We start from the raw sequence: 16,718 nt of genomic DNA, 5'->3' as shown, positions 1-16,718 counted from the left end.
AGCACTGTCACAAATCAGTGTTATTTTCAGTTAGTCTGTCGATATGAAAAAGCACTATCTGAACACCAGTTCTTGGGAAAGTGGCTCATAAGGATAACAACCCTGAGGATTATTTATTGACACAAAAGAAGAACTTGAGCAGATGTGTTTTACCACCACAACACAGCGTGGGAGAAGCATTCAGAAAGTATTCAGAGCCCTTAACTTTGTCCACATTTTGTTACGTTACATCCTTATTCTAAAATGGTTAAATATTTCCTCAATCTACACACAATTTTAGATATTTTTGCAAATGTATTAAAAATAAAAAACAGAAATACCTTATTTACATAAGTACTCAGACCTTTTGCTAAGTGACTTGAAATTGAGCTCAGGCGCATGCTGTTTCCACTGGTCATCTTTGAAGATGCTTCTACACTTGATTGGAGTGCACCTGTAGTAAATTCAATTGATTGGATATGATTTGGGAAGGCACACACCTGTCTATATAAGGTCCCACAGTTGACAGTGCATGTCAGAGCAAAAACCAAGCCATGAGGTCGAAGGAATTGTCTGTTGAGCTCAGAAACAGGATTGTATCGAGGCACAGATCTGGGGGGAAAAAAAACTCGCAAGGCTGCCTGCCCAGACGGCATCCCTAGCCGCGTCCTCAGAGCATGCGCAGACCAGTTGGCTGGTGTGTTTACGGACATATTCAATAAATCCCTATCCCAGTCTGCTGTCCCCACATGCTTCAAGATGGCCACCATTGTTCTTGTTTCCAAGAAAGCTAAGGTAAATTAACTAAATTATTATCGCCCCAAAGCACTCACTTCTGTCATCATGAAGTGCTTTGAGAAACTAGTCAAGGATCATATCACCTCCACCCTACCTGACACCCTAGACCCACTCCAATAGGTCCACAGACAATGCAATCGCCATCACTGCCCTATCCCATCTGGATGAGAGGAAACCCTATGTAAGAATGCTGTTCATTAACTACAGCTCAGCATTCAACATAGTACCCTCCAAACTCATTAAGCTTGAGACCCTGGGTCTCGACCCCACCCTTCACCACCTGGGGACGGGCTGTCCCCAGGTGGTGAAGGTAGGAAACATCTCCACTCCACTGATCCTCAACACTGCGGCCCCACAAGGGTGCATTCTCAGCCCCGTCCTGTACTCCGTTCACCATGCACGCCTCCAACTCAATCATCGAGTTTACAGACGGACACAGTAGTAGGCTTGATTAGCAACAACGAGACAGCCTACAGGGAGGAGGTGAGGGCCCTTGGAGTGTGGTGTCAGAAAAATAACATCTCACTCAATGTCAACAAAACAAAAGAGATGGTGGACTTCAGGAAACAGCAGAGGGAGTACCCCCCCATCCACGGGACAGCAGTGGAGAAGGTGGAAAGTTCCTCGGTGTAAATATTTTTTTTAACCTTTATTTAACTAGGCAAGTCAGTTAGGCACAAATTCTTATCTACAATGACAGTGGGTTAACTGCCTTGTTCAGAGGCAGAACAGATTTTAACCTTGTCAGCTCAGGGATTCAATCCAGCAACCTTTTGGTTACTGGCCCAACACTAACCGCTAGGCTACCTATATCACCGACAAACTGAAATGGTCCACGCACACAGACAGTGTGAAGAAGGCGCAACAGCGCCTCTTCAACCTCCGAAGACTGAAAAAAATGTGTCACCTTTAACCCTCACTAACTTTTACAGGTGCACAAATGAGAGCATCCTGTCGGGCTGTTTCACCACCTGGTACGGCAACTGTACCGCCCACAACCGCAAGGCTCTCCAGAGGGTGGTGAGGTCTGCACAACGCATCACCGGGTGCAAACTACCTGCCCTCCACGACACCTTCAACACCCGATGTCATAGGAAAGCACAAAAAATAAAAATAAATCAAGGACAATAACCACCTGAGCCACTACCTGTTCACCCCGCTTCCATCCAGAAGGCGAGGTCAAAGCTAGGACAGAGAGATAGAAGCTGTTTTTCAATCGCAAGGCCATCAGACTGTTAAACAGCCACCACTAGCTCAGAGAGGCTGCTGCATACCTACAGACTTGATATCATTGGTCACTTTAATAATGCCACTTTAAGAATGTTTACATATCTCGCATTACTCATCTCATATGTATACTGTATCATTCTATCTACTGCATCTTAGCAACTGTCACTGCTCATCCATATATTTTATACTTAAATATTCTTATCCCATTCCTTTACTAGATTGTGTGTATTAGGTTTATGTTGTGAATTGTTAGATATGTTACATATTGCTGCACTGTCGTATCTAGAAGCACAAGCATTTCGCTACACTCGCAATAACATCTGCACTCGCAAAAACATTTCTGCAACATTGAAGGTCCAAGAACAGTGGCCTTCAATCTTAAATGGAAGAAGTTTGGAACCACCAAGACTCTTCCTAGAGACGGCCGCCTGGCCAAACTGAGCAATCGGGGGAGAAGGGCCTTGGTCAGGGAGGTGACCAAGAACCAGATGGTCACTCTGACAGGAGGTCCAAAGTTCCTCTGTGGAGATGGGAGAACCTTCCAGCAGAACAACCATCTCTGCAGCACTCCACCAATCAGGCCTTTATGGTAGAGTGGCCAGACGGAAGCCATTCCTCAGTAAAAGGCACATGACAGTCCACTTGGAGTTTTCCAAAGCACCTAAAGACTCAGACCATGAGAAACAAGATTCTCTGGTCTGATGAAACCAAGATCGAACTCTTTGTCCTGAATGCCAAGATTCACCTATGGAGGAAACCTGGCACCGTCCCTACAGTGAAACATGGTGGTGGCAGCATCATGCTGCGGGGATGTTTTTCAGCAGCAGGGACTGGTAGACTAGTCAGGATCAAGGGAAAGATGAATGGAGCAAGCTACAGAGAGATCCTTGATGTAAACCTGCTCCAGAGCACTTAGGACCTCAGACTTGGATGAAGGTTCACCTTCCAACAGGACAACGACCCTAAGCACACAGCCAAGACAACACAGGAGGCGCTTTGGAACTCTGAATATCCTTGAGTGGCCCAGCCATAAAAAAAACAGTTTTTGCTTTGTCATTATGGGGTATTGTGTGTAGATTGTGGGTGAAAAAAAAATCAATTTTAGAATAAGGCTAACGTAACAAAATGTGGAAAAGGTTTAGGGGTCTGAATACTTTCCGAATGCACTGTATGTCGCGCAGCTGAGAGTCGAGTGTGGAGACCAATGGATTCGGTTCAGGCAGTCGTTCTGATGAGCCCTTCCCAGGCCCAGCTAGTTTATGCTGGCAACAGCAGCAGCATGGCGCTAGTTGAAACTCGTAAAATATAGTGATGGTTATTTCGATGGGCGAGGGAGAATTAACTTGTATTGGTCACCATCTGGATTTTATAACCACTCCAATTTGTTCCATCTCACTTCATTTTTAGGATAGCTGCCTACAAGGAAATAACTTGTAATATTGGTAGTACCGCCTGGCTGTCAGCATAATACAGTCTGCACTTCAATGGGGAGAGTTTGTGCTGCAAGAAAGCCGTTAACACGGGGAACAGTGTCCTTCGCTACAGCTTACTGCAGTAAGGAAAGAAGCTATACTGAACAAATCTAAAACGCAACAATTTCAAAGATTTTATTGAGACATCCTTATTAAGTCTAAGCCCATTTAAATAAATCTATGGGATTTCACGACTGGTAATACAGACAGACATCTGTTGGTCACAGATACTGTACCTTAAAAAAAAGGTAGGGGCATGGATCAGAAAACCAGTCAGTATCTGGTGTGACCACCATTTGCCTCATGCAGCGCGACAACTTCTTTGCATAGAGTTGATCAGGTCGTTGATTGTCGCCTGTGGAATGTTGTCCCACTCCTCTTCAATGGCTGTGCGAAGTTGCTCGATATTGGCGGGAACTGGACACGCGGTCGTACACGTCGATTCAGAGCATCCCAAACACGCTCAATGGGGTGGCGTGTCGTGAGTGTGCAGGCCTTGGACGAACTGGGACATTTTCGGCTTCCAGGAATAGTGAACAGATACTTGCGAAATGGGGCCATGCATTATCATGCTGAAACATGCATTAGGTGATGGCGGCGGATGAATGGCATGACAATGGGCCTTAGGATCTCGTCACGTTATCTATGAGCATTCAAACTGCCATCAATAAAAATGCAATCGTGTCCATTGACTGTAGCTTATGCCTGCCCATACCATAACCCCACCGCCACCATGGGGCACTCTGTTCACATCAGCAAACTGCTCACCCACACGCCATACACATGGTCTGCAGTTGTGAGGCCAGTTGGAAGTACTGCCAAATTCTCTAAAATTATGGAGGCATATGGTAGAGAATTGAACATTCAATTCTCTGGCGGAAATTCTTGCAGTCACCATGCCAATTGCATGCTCCCTCAAAACATCTGTAGCATTGTGTTGTGACAAAACTGCACATTCTTGATGGCCTTTTGTCCCCAACACAAGGTGCACCTGTGTAATGATCATGCTGTTTAATCAGCTTCTTGATATGCCACACCTGTCAGGTGGATGGATTAGCTTGGCAAAGGAGAATATGCTAACTATCTGGGATGTAAACAAATGTGCTCAACATTCTAGAGAAATACACTTTTTGTGCATATGGAGTATTTCTGGGGTCTTTAATTTCAGCGCACGGAACATTTGACCAACACTTTACATGTGGCGTTTATAATTTTGTAAAGCGTAGAATACTGTAATCAATATCAGGCCAATGTGACAACTAAATTAGATTTACTGTAGTGATTTTCACCAAAAACGTACAACGTTACGACATTAATGTGATGACATTACGATAAAAAAATGAACAATCCTAAAACTGAATGATTCTGAACACTCCCGTGTCCCAACTTCAGCAAACAAGTTTTAAATTTGCGCTGAAGTTTCTTGCCACGAGCATAAACTTGCTAGCTGGAAAGGGATCATCAGGACAACTGACTGATTAACTGTTCAGCAGTCTTATGGCTCAGGGGAAGAAGCTGTTCAGGTGCCTTTCGGTCCCAGACTTGGCGCTCCGGTATGGCTTGCCGTGCAGTAGCAGAGTTAACAGTCTGCGACTGGTGTCTAACAATTTCAGGTCTTCCTCTGACGTCGCCTGGTATAGAAGTCCAGGATCGCTGTTGCGCCTTTTTCACGACTGTGCTGGTGTGAGAGGACCATGATAAGTCTTACCACCATCATGTCATCAGCAAACTTCGTGTTGGAGTCGTGCGTGGCCACACAAAGTTGGGTGAACAGGGAGTACAGGAGGGGACTAAGCACAGACCCCTGAGGGGCCCCCGTGTTGAGGGACAGTGTGGCAGATGTGGTGAGGGTAGGTAACGACACCTGTGGGAGGCCTGTCAGAAAGTCCAGGATCCAGTTGCAGAGGGAGGTTTTCAGTCCCTGGATCCCATTTGCCCCAGTCTGTGTTTCCTGTCCATCAACATGTCAGTCTGGAAGCTTTGATGACTAACCCTGTTGCGGCACTGTGTCCGTCATGTCACCATCACCACAAGTGGGATTTTTAAAGGGCCAGTGCAGTCAAAAACTAGATTTTCCTATATTTGATATACATTTCCAGACTAAGGTTGGAATAATACTGTGAAATTGAAAATTACAATGCCCTTTTTGTGTATGTGCTGTTCGAAAAGACTGCCTGAAATCTGTTGGTTTTGGTTGGAGATTTGCCCTGCCTGATGACATCACCAGGTGGTAAAATTAGTCGATAGATCAATAAGAGTTCCAAACCTTTCTGCTGATAACAGCTAGCTCAGTTTTCCCCTACACACTTAGACTAATCCCAGACAGTCCTTACCAAAATTATTACTTGACAAATTACTCTTTGCTTAAAAGCTGTGCTTTTTGACCATTTTAATTTAAAACAATCACTGTAAGGGCTCAGACACACCAATAGCGTTTGCTGACCGAGAGTACTTAGCGCCTCAATGTAATTTCCTAAAAAGTGTGCACTGATTTAAGACAGGTGTCTAGACTCTAGAACCAGTACCTCAAACTGCAACAAAAACCAGCATCCTAACGGGTCAAGGGGTGCACTGAAGAATGTGTGCGCTCATCAAAACAATTCTAAATTCCCAGCACTGCTCGTGCTCACCAAACCTCAGTAAGTCTATAGAATATTTGAGATGCCATTGACATGTAGGCTAGGATCTTCCATCCAACATACAGTGCATAGGCCTACATTTCAGTCTGAAAATGTTCAGACTCACCTGAAATTTCTATAGGCTAAATGTCAATGAGGTGTAAAAGTCGTAATATAATCAATTGTAGCCATTATACATACATTTTTTTGGAAAACAATGTTTGGACATATAAAAACAACAGAACGCAGCATTGAGTGTCAGAGAACTTGTCATTCTACATTGTTTGGGACTTTGGACATGGTTTACCACCCCCTGGAGCTCTGCTCATTGAGTACTTAAAACATGCTTGCCTGTGGTGGTGTTCAGAGACGTCTTCGTCACGCACCCTCCAAGTTGACGACCTGCTTTCAGTTCACACCAGGTTAAGTTACTGCGCTTCGCCTCAGGGCCACAACCCATTGCAAATTAGGCAAGGATAATGCGTATGACCAAGAGTCAAATGTACGCAATAAACTTTACGCAAACCAAAGACATAATGCCATGTGTCCACCCTCAGAGCTCGAGGTCGACTAAACTTTTCAATTTGAGCTAGGTTACTTTCCTTAAACACTGAAGAAAAATATAAAACGCAACATAGTGTTGGTCTGATGTTTCATGAGCTGAAATAAAGAAACCAGAAATTTGACATAAAAAAGAAATCTCAACTTTGTTTACATCCCTGATAGTGTGCATAGGTTCAACGGGCCTCACAACCGCAGACCACGTGTACGGCGAGTGGTTTGCTGATGTCAACATTGCGAACAGAGTGCCCCATGGTGGCGGTGGGGTTATGGTATGGGCAGGCATTATATACGGACAACAAACACAATTGCATTTTATCTATGGCAATTTGAATGCACAGAGACACCGTGACGAGATCCTAAGGCCCATTGCCATGCTATTAATCCGCTGTCATTACTTCATGTTTCAGCATGATAACGCACAGCCCCATGTTGCAAGGATCTGTACACAATTCCTGGAACCTGAAAATGTCCCAGTTATTCCATAGCCTGCATACTCAGACATGTCACCCATTGAGCATGATTGGGATGTTCTGGATCGACGTTTACTACAGCGTGTTCCAGTTCCAGCCAATATCGAGCAACTTTGCACAGCCATTGAAGAGGAGTGGGACAATATTCCACAATCAATAGCCTGATCAACTCCATGCGAAGGAGAAGTGTAGCACTGCAATAGGCAAATGGTCACACCAGATACTGAATGGTTTTCAGATCCCCACCCATACTTTATTTTTTAATGTATCTGTGACCAAGAGGCATATCTGTATTCCCAGTCATGTGAAATCCATAGATTAGTGCCTAATGAATTTATTTCCAATTGTCCGATTTCTTTATAGGAACTGTAACTCAGTAAAATCTTTAATTGTTGAATGTTGTTAATATTTATGTTCAGTATAAGTTCAATCAACTAACTGACCAACATTTTGATGCCACACATGATCATCCCTCACTGTTTTTATAAAACAGGTCACTGCAACCTGGACTCAGGGGTAGACGTAACATACTAAACTAAAATAAATATAAAACGCAGGATTAACTAGGCAAATCAGTTAAGAACAAATCCTTATTTACAATGACGGGCTACCGGGGAACAGTGGGCTAACAGTCTTGTTCAGGGGCAGAACAACAGATCTGTACCTTGTCAGCTCGGGGATTCGATCCAGCAACCGTTCGGTTAATGGCCCAATGCTTTAACCACTAGGCTACCTGCCGCCCCAACACTCAAATGAGTATGATACATAAGGTAGGTATTATTTGTGGATGTCCATAATCCATTTCATATGACATGTTACAAGTTTCAATTCGTACGACGTTACCAATTTGCAAAATTCTAAAATCATGGGCATTAATATGGAGTTGGTCCACCCCTTTGCCGCTATAAACAGCCTCCACTCTTCTGGGAAGACTTTCCACTAGAAGTTGGAACATTGCTGCGGGGACTGGCTTGCATTCAGCCACAATAGCATTAGTGAGGTCGGGCACTGATGTTGGTCGATTAGGCCTGGCTCGCAGTCTGCATTCCAATTCAACCCAAAGGTGTTCGATGGGGTTGAGGTCAGGGCTCTGTGCAGGCCAGTCAAGTTCTTCCACGCCGATCTCGACAAACCATTTCTTTATGACCTCGTTGTGCACAGGGGGCATTGTCATGCTGAAACAGGAAAAAGCCTTCCCCAAACTATTGCCACAAAGTTGGAAGCACATAATTGTCTAGAATGTCATTGTACGCTGTAGTGTTAAGATCTCCCTTCCCTGGAACTAAAGGGCCTAGCCCAAACCATGAAAAACAGCCCCAGACCACTATTCCTCCACCAAACTTTACAGTTAGCACTATGCATTGGAGCAGGTAGGGTTCTCCTGGCATCCACGAAACCCAGATTCTTCCATCAGACTGCCAGATGGGGAAGTGTGATTCATCACTCCAGAGAATGCGTTTCCACTGTTCCAGAGTCTAATGGTGGCGAGCTTTACACCACTCCAGCCGATGCTTGGCATTGTGCATGGTGATCTTAGGCATGTGTGCAGCTGCTCACCATGGAAACCCATTTCATGAAGCTCCCGACAAACAGTTCTTGTGCTGAAGTTGCTTCCAGAGGCAGTTTGGAACTCGGTAGTGATTGTTGCAACCGAGGACATACCATTTTTACTCGCTTCAGCACTCGGCAGGCCCGTTCTGTGAGCTTGTGTGGCCTACCACTTCGCGGCTGAGCCGTTATTGCGCCTAGACGTTTCCACTTCACAATAACATAACTTACAGTTGACCGGGGCAGCTCTAGCAGGGCAGAAATTTGATGAACTGACTTGTTGGAAAAGTGTCATCCTTCAACGTGATGGTGCCACGTTGAAAGTCACTGAGCTCTTCAGTAAGGCCCTTCTACTGCCAATGTTTGTCAATAGAAATTGCATGGCTGTGTGCTCGATTTTATACACCTGTTAGCAACGGGTGTGGCTGAAATGGCCGAATCCACAAATTTTAAGGGCTGTCCTTATACATTATATTATACAAAAGTATGTTACGAATTTGCTAACTGTATGGTATGTTACGAATTCCTAACGCTAACATTAGCTAGGCGGCTAACGTTAGCTGGGTTAGGCGTTAAAGGGTTGGGTTTAGCTAACATGTTCTCCCAACCCTCTCGTGCCCAATTATTCTCAGGTGTGTACAAAAAACAACCTCTAGTAAAAGTTTAATTATACACAACAGGGTAAATAAATCAGGGTATATTTCACACTCACCAGGTTCCGAAGCGACGGTTCATCCAATGTTGAATATCTTTCAGCTGACATTTTCAGTATTTAGGGTAACGTCACAATGACAGGTGAAATGTAAAATGTTAACTCAAAAAGGAAGAAAAAGCCGGCTTTTGATTTGGAAACGTCCTTCAAAAAAAGAACCACAAGCGTTAAACGTAGGGACCCTATCAATTTAATAAAGCAGACCAGCAGGATACAAATGCTGGCAACAATTGTGTCCCAAAAGACAAGTTCCCTTTTCACGTGTTGGAATTGATGCTCCACCTGCTCGAATATTTACGGTTTCTTCCAAGCAACTTTCCATAGAACTGGTCTTATCACAATGCAAATTCCTGCCTCAAAATAACTTTTGGATTACGTTAATAAGAAACGACTGGAGTGACCTAGAGATTTAAAAAATATACTTTTTAAACTCTGCCTTTTATTACTTCTCTCTCCGAAAACCTTTAGAATCCGAGAACCGGAGTATAAAACAGAAAGCGCGAGCTTTGAATCCAGAATTCCCACTGTTAGTTCTGTCCCGCCCATTCAATAAACTCCTCGACCAATTGAAAAACAGATATTCAAAACTAACACTGGACGGATTGTTAGTCAAGAAGTAATTAATTATTTTTGCAAAAATTTTTTTTATTTTTTTTAAACAAGTAGATTACATATCTACTCTTTGGACATGCAATAGTTATGTTGTACTTAACATTTCTCTACTTGTCAAAAGTTAATATTTAGATTGATCCTAGATCTATATATGGTCAATAAAGTAAGCTATAATATATTTCCCTTGGAAAGTCCTGTTATGCCGAAACGTGCGGGGGGGGGGGCAAGACCGAGGTTGGGAAACCCAGCTATAGGATGTCAACCTCATGCATAGACAAATTCATGTGCTGAATTGTGGATGTTTCAAAGGCAGTGGCACAAATAGCTGAGTAGAGTGCGCCCACCAGTGAACAACATGAGAACTACCTGAAGGCAATTGCCGATGGCCACCCCTATGAGGGCTGAAGTGCCTTCAGAAAGTCCGACATCAGTATCTTTAAAGAAGGGGAAAATAGAGTACCATTGACAAAGTACTCATTTGAATCTCTGCAAAGCTCACTCCGGTCATACTGCAATAACGAGCAACATATGTGATATGTGCAGTTTTTACATGTGGAGGGTTCAAAGCATTATAGCCAATTATGATTATAGGAAAATAGCGATGTGATTAAGACTTAGTATTGAGGACACTCTTTTACATTATCAGTCATCCACAAACACCAAAACATTTATACTAAGGATTTATTAAAAGTATGATGATAATATCACAAAGCATACAAAAAACAAACAGTTCAATAGGTGCAGGCCTAAATACAAATAATGCTTTGATACTGTATGTGTCATTGATTTTGCATTATTCAGTGAAGAGTACAATTTCTTTGTGGAGCTTTAAGATTTCTTACATACCTGTATATATTTTTACATAGGTTTTTCAAGAGTATATTAAGGTGGGATTCCTAAATTCTATACAATTTATATTAAAAGTTTCAAACTTAAGACTACAAAAAGCTGAAAGTTATATGACAAACTATTGGAATCACTCAAATATTTAAGTTTGACTGTTTAGACTTTTAAAAGGAAGAGCAACTGACACATACAGAAACACACACACAGGCAATAAAGAGACTGGTCGTGTTCCAGGAGGATTACATTGCATTGCATCAACCACTGGTTTTGCACCACATCTTCTGTTGCACAATCTGGCATCAGATTGTTATACAATTTGTGGTTTGCTGATATGTTAAACACCTACCCAAGTGTAGTGAGATCTGGCAGGCATCGGCAATGTAGCCAGCCGGTAACGCCACCACTGCTAGTGACAGACTGCAGCACACACAAAAAGCATTTGGTGATTGTCTGCAGCTCTTCCCATCGACAGTCTTGCCCTCACTCATCTTCCTGTTCTTTGTTTTGCTTCTTAGGCACCTAGAAAGGAATGTTGATACAGAAAAACATTAAACTATAAACAAATAATTATGGCCACCATAGAGGCTCTAAAGAAATAAGGATTGTTTACCTTTGATGGCCCTGCATTCCTTGGTCCTTTAATCCTTGGTCCCTCATTATTTTCTCTTAGGGGAGGTCTGGCAGATGGATACAACATATTTCATTACATTTGGAAGCCTTGTCACTATATTATACAAAATAAAACACTTTCAACCCTAGTTATGTGACACAAGACGTAATCCAAATATGATGTACCCAAACAATTTCAAATGAAGTTGTGTCAAATCAAATTAAACAAATGTTAAAATTACATTATTACAGCAAGTGTCATTGTTCTTACCCCACAGCTGCTGCAGAGTTGGATTTGTGGCCTTCACTGAATAGCAAGTCGCCCCCCTCTGCCTCACTCCCATGCTGGGGCCTGTTCTTCACCTGAGGATCACAGTTTGAGATCTTCCCTGGAATGGGTAGCCCACTGTGGACTCTCTGCCATTCATTTGGGCTTTGCACCTGGGGCTTCTCTCTGTCCAGCCCATCCAAGGGGACCGCTTTAGACGCAAGCATGTGCACACACACAACATTTGATGTAAAATTTTTACATAGGTGGCTAGATGGAACCCAAGCAACATTGACTTTGTTTTAAAGAAATCAGTGTTGTTCAAAATTATTGTGCATTGGTGAAAGTGGGGTTCAGTGTCTTACATTGGTGCTTGAGTCTCTTCTGCACCTCAGAGGAGCTCCATCCACAGCTCTCTTTGAGGGGAAAAGATGGTTTTTGAAAGGACACTTTGTTGACCTTATCCACTAAGGGAGCCGTGCGAGGTCGGAGTTCACATTTATCCTGTAAACAAAGTGTCAGGCTATACTCAATTACTAGGTAATTACTATGGAAAAGCATGTTAGTGCAATGAAAATGCTGGAGTAATTACAATGTTAATACACAGGAATGGGAGCAAAGTGTTATCAGAATTTTTCTACCCCTGTCAAAACAACTGTTTTCTCCATCATTGGTAATGTGACAGGACTTTTTGACCTTAATGGCATACACTATTTAAACATGATCTACATTATACAGCACCATCTCTTGCACTGTAAATAATGTACCTGGTGGTGAAAGACAACAGCCTCCTCCAGGGCTACTCCACAGAACTCACAGGGAATGACCACGTCTCTCTGTAGTGGACTGGCAGGTGGACTGCAGGAGAGCGGGGAGACTGAACGGGGGAAGTTGGAAAAGCTAGGGGTGTCAGGTGGGATGTGCAGAAGACCACCAGCACCCCTAGCAATCCTGTCATCATAGCATGGAGACGGAGGTCGCTTGCTGAAAGATGCAAAGGCTGAGGCTGGACTACAGCCAGTCTGAAAGACAACAAAGACAGGTGTGAGGGGAAAAAATGTATTTCTGCTAACCAGATAGGTCGTGGCTAGCTACCCTCAGGTGATTACCACATGATACACACTATTGATCAGCCCTGAGATGGAAAATTACTAACAGTTCTAACAGTTACACATTGTGGCATTCCCCAATAACTATGTACGTTGCATAATTATGTTCTTAAAGGGGATGGGGGGACACCAAGTGCAAGACACAAACTGGACAGTGACCAATAATGAATTGTTTTTGTGTTGTTTCTGTATGTCAGTTTGTTTTGGATAGATTGTTTGCCTTCATGCTTAGTTTGTGGATCCCTCTGTGAGAATGAATGTATGTGGATTTGTGTGTGTGGGGAGGGAATGTATATTGACTTGACTGAGTTCTGTAGAAAAACAATGCAAAACAAATTGTCAAAAACAAAAATAATAATTAACTGTACTCAGGAGGAGATTCTAGGAAACTAGTCCAGAGGGAGCAAACAAGAGCAATAAAACAATGTGCACTCACAGTAAGGAAATAAGGGGCACGAGTTTATAACCAACTGCTGCAGCATGTAAAGGAAATGTAAAGGAAATCCCTGGTCGGCTCAGGCTTAGCCTCCATGGCGTTAGCGTGACTTGTAGGCTAAGCAGCAAAAGATCCTTCTAACCTGGTGTAAAATGAGGTCCTCTTCAGGAAACAGCTCCTCACAGAACTCACAGGGCAACATGGTGTCTACATGGGGAAAAAAAGAGCAGAGAAATAATGGGTAAAGTAAGAAATATGATTTTATTCCGAACTTGTTTTTAATCATGACAGGGTTGAAGGAAGTAAAAATGTAAAAGGGAGAGGAGGGCAGCATACTGTAACAATATTAATCTCACATGAAAACAAACAAGGACAATACTGTTATTTTAGTAAAGCATCTGACCTGTCTGGTCATGTTCTGGTGCTGTATTGGTGCCAGTGGTGATATGTTGGTAGTTGTTGTTAGGGGGAGAGATGGGAGAGCCTCTGTTGGACATCCTTCCAAATTTGTGGTCCCAGACATCTGTCCACAATGCCCCCGCTCCTCCCCCTACATCCCCTGTGTCTCCATCACTCTGCAGGCTAAGGGCCAGAAGGTAGTCCAGGCTTGCAGAGTCTTCTCCCAGTGATTGGTCTGCAGGCCATGCCAATGATGCCATGCTGTTATTGTTGTTGCCCAGCACTGCAGCTTCCTGTTCCAGTACTGGGGGACAACACATGAGATGTTTTTACAATCACACAAAAAAGTAATTCAAGTTAAACAGTTTTCTACTTTAATATAGGTCAGGGCATTTTATCAATACCAGAACAAGTTGAAGTAAATGGTTTTTGGATAATGTGAAAACTTGAACACTTTGTATGAGCCATTGGCAGACTTACAGTGGCTGAAGTCTGTATTCCTAGGGGCAATGTTCCCCCTTCCTCCCAGGCTCACTTGCCCCCGGGTGCTGTTGTGCACTCTGGCCTCCAGTGGCCGTGGTAGGGCCCTGCGGTCAGACGCACTGGCGTTGTTGTTCTTGTGGCCTTCTCCCTCCTGGGCTCTCAGCAGGTTACGGATGGAGTGAGAGTCAAACCATGTTCCTGGAGACTGGGTCTCTGCTGGGCTGTGACTTGCCCGACTGTTGTTTCGCTCTTGAGGTGGTGTGAGGCTACCACACAAGGCTGGGTGGACAGCTTGCTCCCTCAACATTACATTGCACTTGCAGAATGGACAGGGCTCTGTGCGCGTCCCACAATAATCCTCATGCTCCTTGGACTGACTGAAAACCAGCTCCAGTTCACAGTACTGACACGGCACCATCCGCTGATTGCACTCAGATCTCTGGAAAAGAGAGGTCAGATGAAAATGCAATGAAATACATAATATGTGACCATCACAAGGTCTCTATCCTAATACAAGTTGTACATACCAGGTGGGATTCCATGAGGCTTTTCTCAATCTTTAAACCGCACTTACATTTCACCTGAAATTAAAATAAAATGTTTGTGAAGCCTCCTGTAAAACAATTGTACAGAAACCTTGGGATGATGTTCACTCAAGTTTGTAGTTCACCCACTTCCCGGCTCCCGCCCGCTCTATCTTTAGCACCATACCTGCATGTGCTCCTGTTCCTTGTGCTGCTGCAGATCTGAACGAGGCACTGGCTCTTGGCACACATCACACAGAGCAATATTCCGGCGACAGTGACTCTCATGCGTAGTGAAATTAGCCTCTGGAATGTCATGCTGACTAGAGTGAGAGAGAGCCGAAAAAGAGCAAGAAAGAGGAAGCAAGAAAGAGGAGTCAGACAGAATGTATCTATTAACATTGTGCCTACTTCTCAACTTGCCTGAATCTTCATACACTACATGACCAAAAGTATGTGGACACCGACTCGTCAAACATCTCATTCCAAAATCAGGGGCATTAATATTGAGTTCTACCACTTTGCTGGTATAACAGCCTCCACTCTCCTAGGAAGGCTTTCTACTAGACGTTGGAACATCGCTGCAGGGACTTGCTTCCATTCAGCCACAACAGCATTAGTGAGGTCTGGCACTGATATTGGGCGATTAGGCCTGGCTTGCAGTCGGCGGTCCAATTCATCCCAAAGGTGTTAGATGTGCTGACGTTGCTTCCAGAGGAAGTTTGGAAACGGGTAGTGTTGCAACCGAGGAAAAAAAAATGTATGCTCCATGTGCTTCAGCAGTCCCGTTCTGTGAGCTTGTGTGGCCTACCACTTCGCAGCTGAGCTGTTGTTGCTCCTAGACGTTTCCACTTCACAATAACAGCATTTACTGTTGACAGGGGCAACTCTAGTAGGGCAGAAATTTGACGAACTGACTTGTTGGAAAGGTGGCATCCTACGACGGTGCCACATTGAAAGTCATTGAGCTCTTCAGTACGGGCCATTCCACTGCCAATGTTTGTCTTCAGAGATTACATGGCTGTGTCCTTGATTTTATAGACAAACAGCCGAATCGACTAAGAGTGTCCACATACTTTTGTATATAAAAGTGTACTTACCAATTGGCACAGAACTGTGTGCTTTCATTTGCCATGGCTTGCAGAGACATAAAAAGGGAGAAAAAAAAGAGGATACAATTGCCAAGTGACATTTGAAACTGGGGTGGCAACCAATCCACTGAAGAAATCTGTGGCATCAAAGATCTCCTGTTATACCTAGTTTGTTAGATAGCGATATCTACCCACATTATTGCTAGCTAGTTCTCACTATCTTTCCAAAATAAAGAATCGTATCGTTAACGTTCGATAATTAGCACACAGGCTAGCTCGAAAACGTTCCCATTTTGTATTGTCATTTGGCGGACAATGACCAAGCAAATATGCAACGTAGTTAGCTATTGTTTCTGTTCAATGCCGATAGCTTCGATTGAGCCACATATACCCGTATCTATGAATGAGAAAGTTACATACCTCCTGCTGCTGTGACTTGGTCCCTTGTTTGTTTACTTCGCTGGTAGCTAGGCGTTAGTTGGCTAGTAGCTAGCTAAAGATGAGGCTTTAAATCGCTGTTTTCAATAGCTAATGTCAGAATAAACTTCCTGAGCGACAAGAAAGCCCTTCTACTGCTTACTTTGTTTTAGTTTCACCCTAGCTAGCTTTCTGATTTCCAAGATCGTTAACGCAAACCATGTTAGCAAGCGTTTCCTGAAAGTAGCTACCGAGTAACGCACAAGTATCTAGTATCTGATTCGCTAATCGAAATACTGTTGACCAATGAGACCAACCAAAACGGTCAACAAACACTTCGTCAAAATGAATAGTATTTGTGAATGTTGTCTTCGGATAACAACATTTCATTAACAGAATGTTGATTTTGATAGCCAATAGCCTAGGACATATTGATGGGAGTGGTTGTTAAAAGTAGTAGTAGATGTGATCTTATGCCAGGCAGAGGGAGCGTGGAAGCAGTGAATGGTCATGATGGGTTATTATCAAAAGGT

At 43.5% G+C, this 16,718-nt stretch overlaps 2 protein-coding genes across 6 annotated transcripts in view; both read right to left on the bottom strand.

Annotated features, from left to right (window-relative positions):
• LOC115200175 (smoothelin) overlaps positions 1-9,899 on the bottom strand; it is a 94,093-nt gene extending 84,194 nt beyond the window's left edge. For 2 of the 5 annotated variants that reach the window (XM_029762988.1, XM_029762992.1), the window contains exon 1: positions 9,392-9,899. In XM_029762988.1, the coding sequence (XP_029618848.1) occupies positions 9,392-9,442 (51 nt within the window). In that variant the 5' untranslated portion in view covers positions 9,443-9,899. The remainder of the gene's footprint in view (positions 1-9,391) is intronic. The other 3 variants (XM_029762990.1, XM_029762991.1, XM_029762995.1) reach the window with 2 other exon arrangements.
• A 769-nt stretch (positions 9,900-10,668) lies between these two features.
• Positions 10,669-16,700, bottom strand: LOC115200171 (TRAF-type zinc finger domain-containing protein 1). Its single transcript, XM_029762984.1, has 12 exons — positions 16,189-16,700; positions 15,778-15,814; positions 14,865-15,000; positions 14,681-14,734; positions 14,151-14,592; positions 13,675-13,974; positions 13,414-13,478; positions 12,494-12,748; positions 12,092-12,230; positions 11,730-11,937; positions 11,460-11,526; positions 10,669-11,368 (listed from the first exon to the last, which is right to left on the bottom strand). Exons 2-12 carry the CDS (start codon positions 15,810-15,812, stop codon positions 11,330-11,332), a joined length of 1,740 nt encoding a protein of 579 aa, XP_029618844.1. The 5' UTR covers positions 15,813-15,814; positions 16,189-16,700; the 3' UTR covers positions 10,669-11,329.
• Positions 16,701-16,718: the final 18 nt, after the last annotated feature.

This window comes from Salmo trutta, chromosome 9, assembly GCF_901001165.1.
Source record: "Salmo trutta chromosome 9, fSalTru1.1, whole genome shotgun sequence".
In the NCBI taxonomy this organism is placed as follows: domain Eukaryota; kingdom Metazoa; phylum Chordata; class Actinopteri; order Salmoniformes; family Salmonidae; genus Salmo; species Salmo trutta.
Note: the sequence above shows the minus strand (reverse complement) of the source record. Positions and strands in the feature narration are given on the sequence as shown.

Bases quoted from the DNA above. Each gene is read 5' to 3' on its own strand.
- LOC115200171 (XM_029762984.1), bottom strand. From the start codon at position 15,812: ATGGCAAATGAAAGCACACAGTTCTGTGCCAATTG. The intron at 12,749-13,413 runs GTTAGAAGGATC...GTTGTCTTTCAG, and splicing joins AGGACCTCATTTTACACCAG to ACTGGCTGTAGTCCAGCCTC. The intron at 12,231-12,493 runs GTACATTATTTA...CTTTGTTTACAG, and splicing joins CTGTTGTCTTTCACCACCAG to GATAAATGTGAACTCCGACC.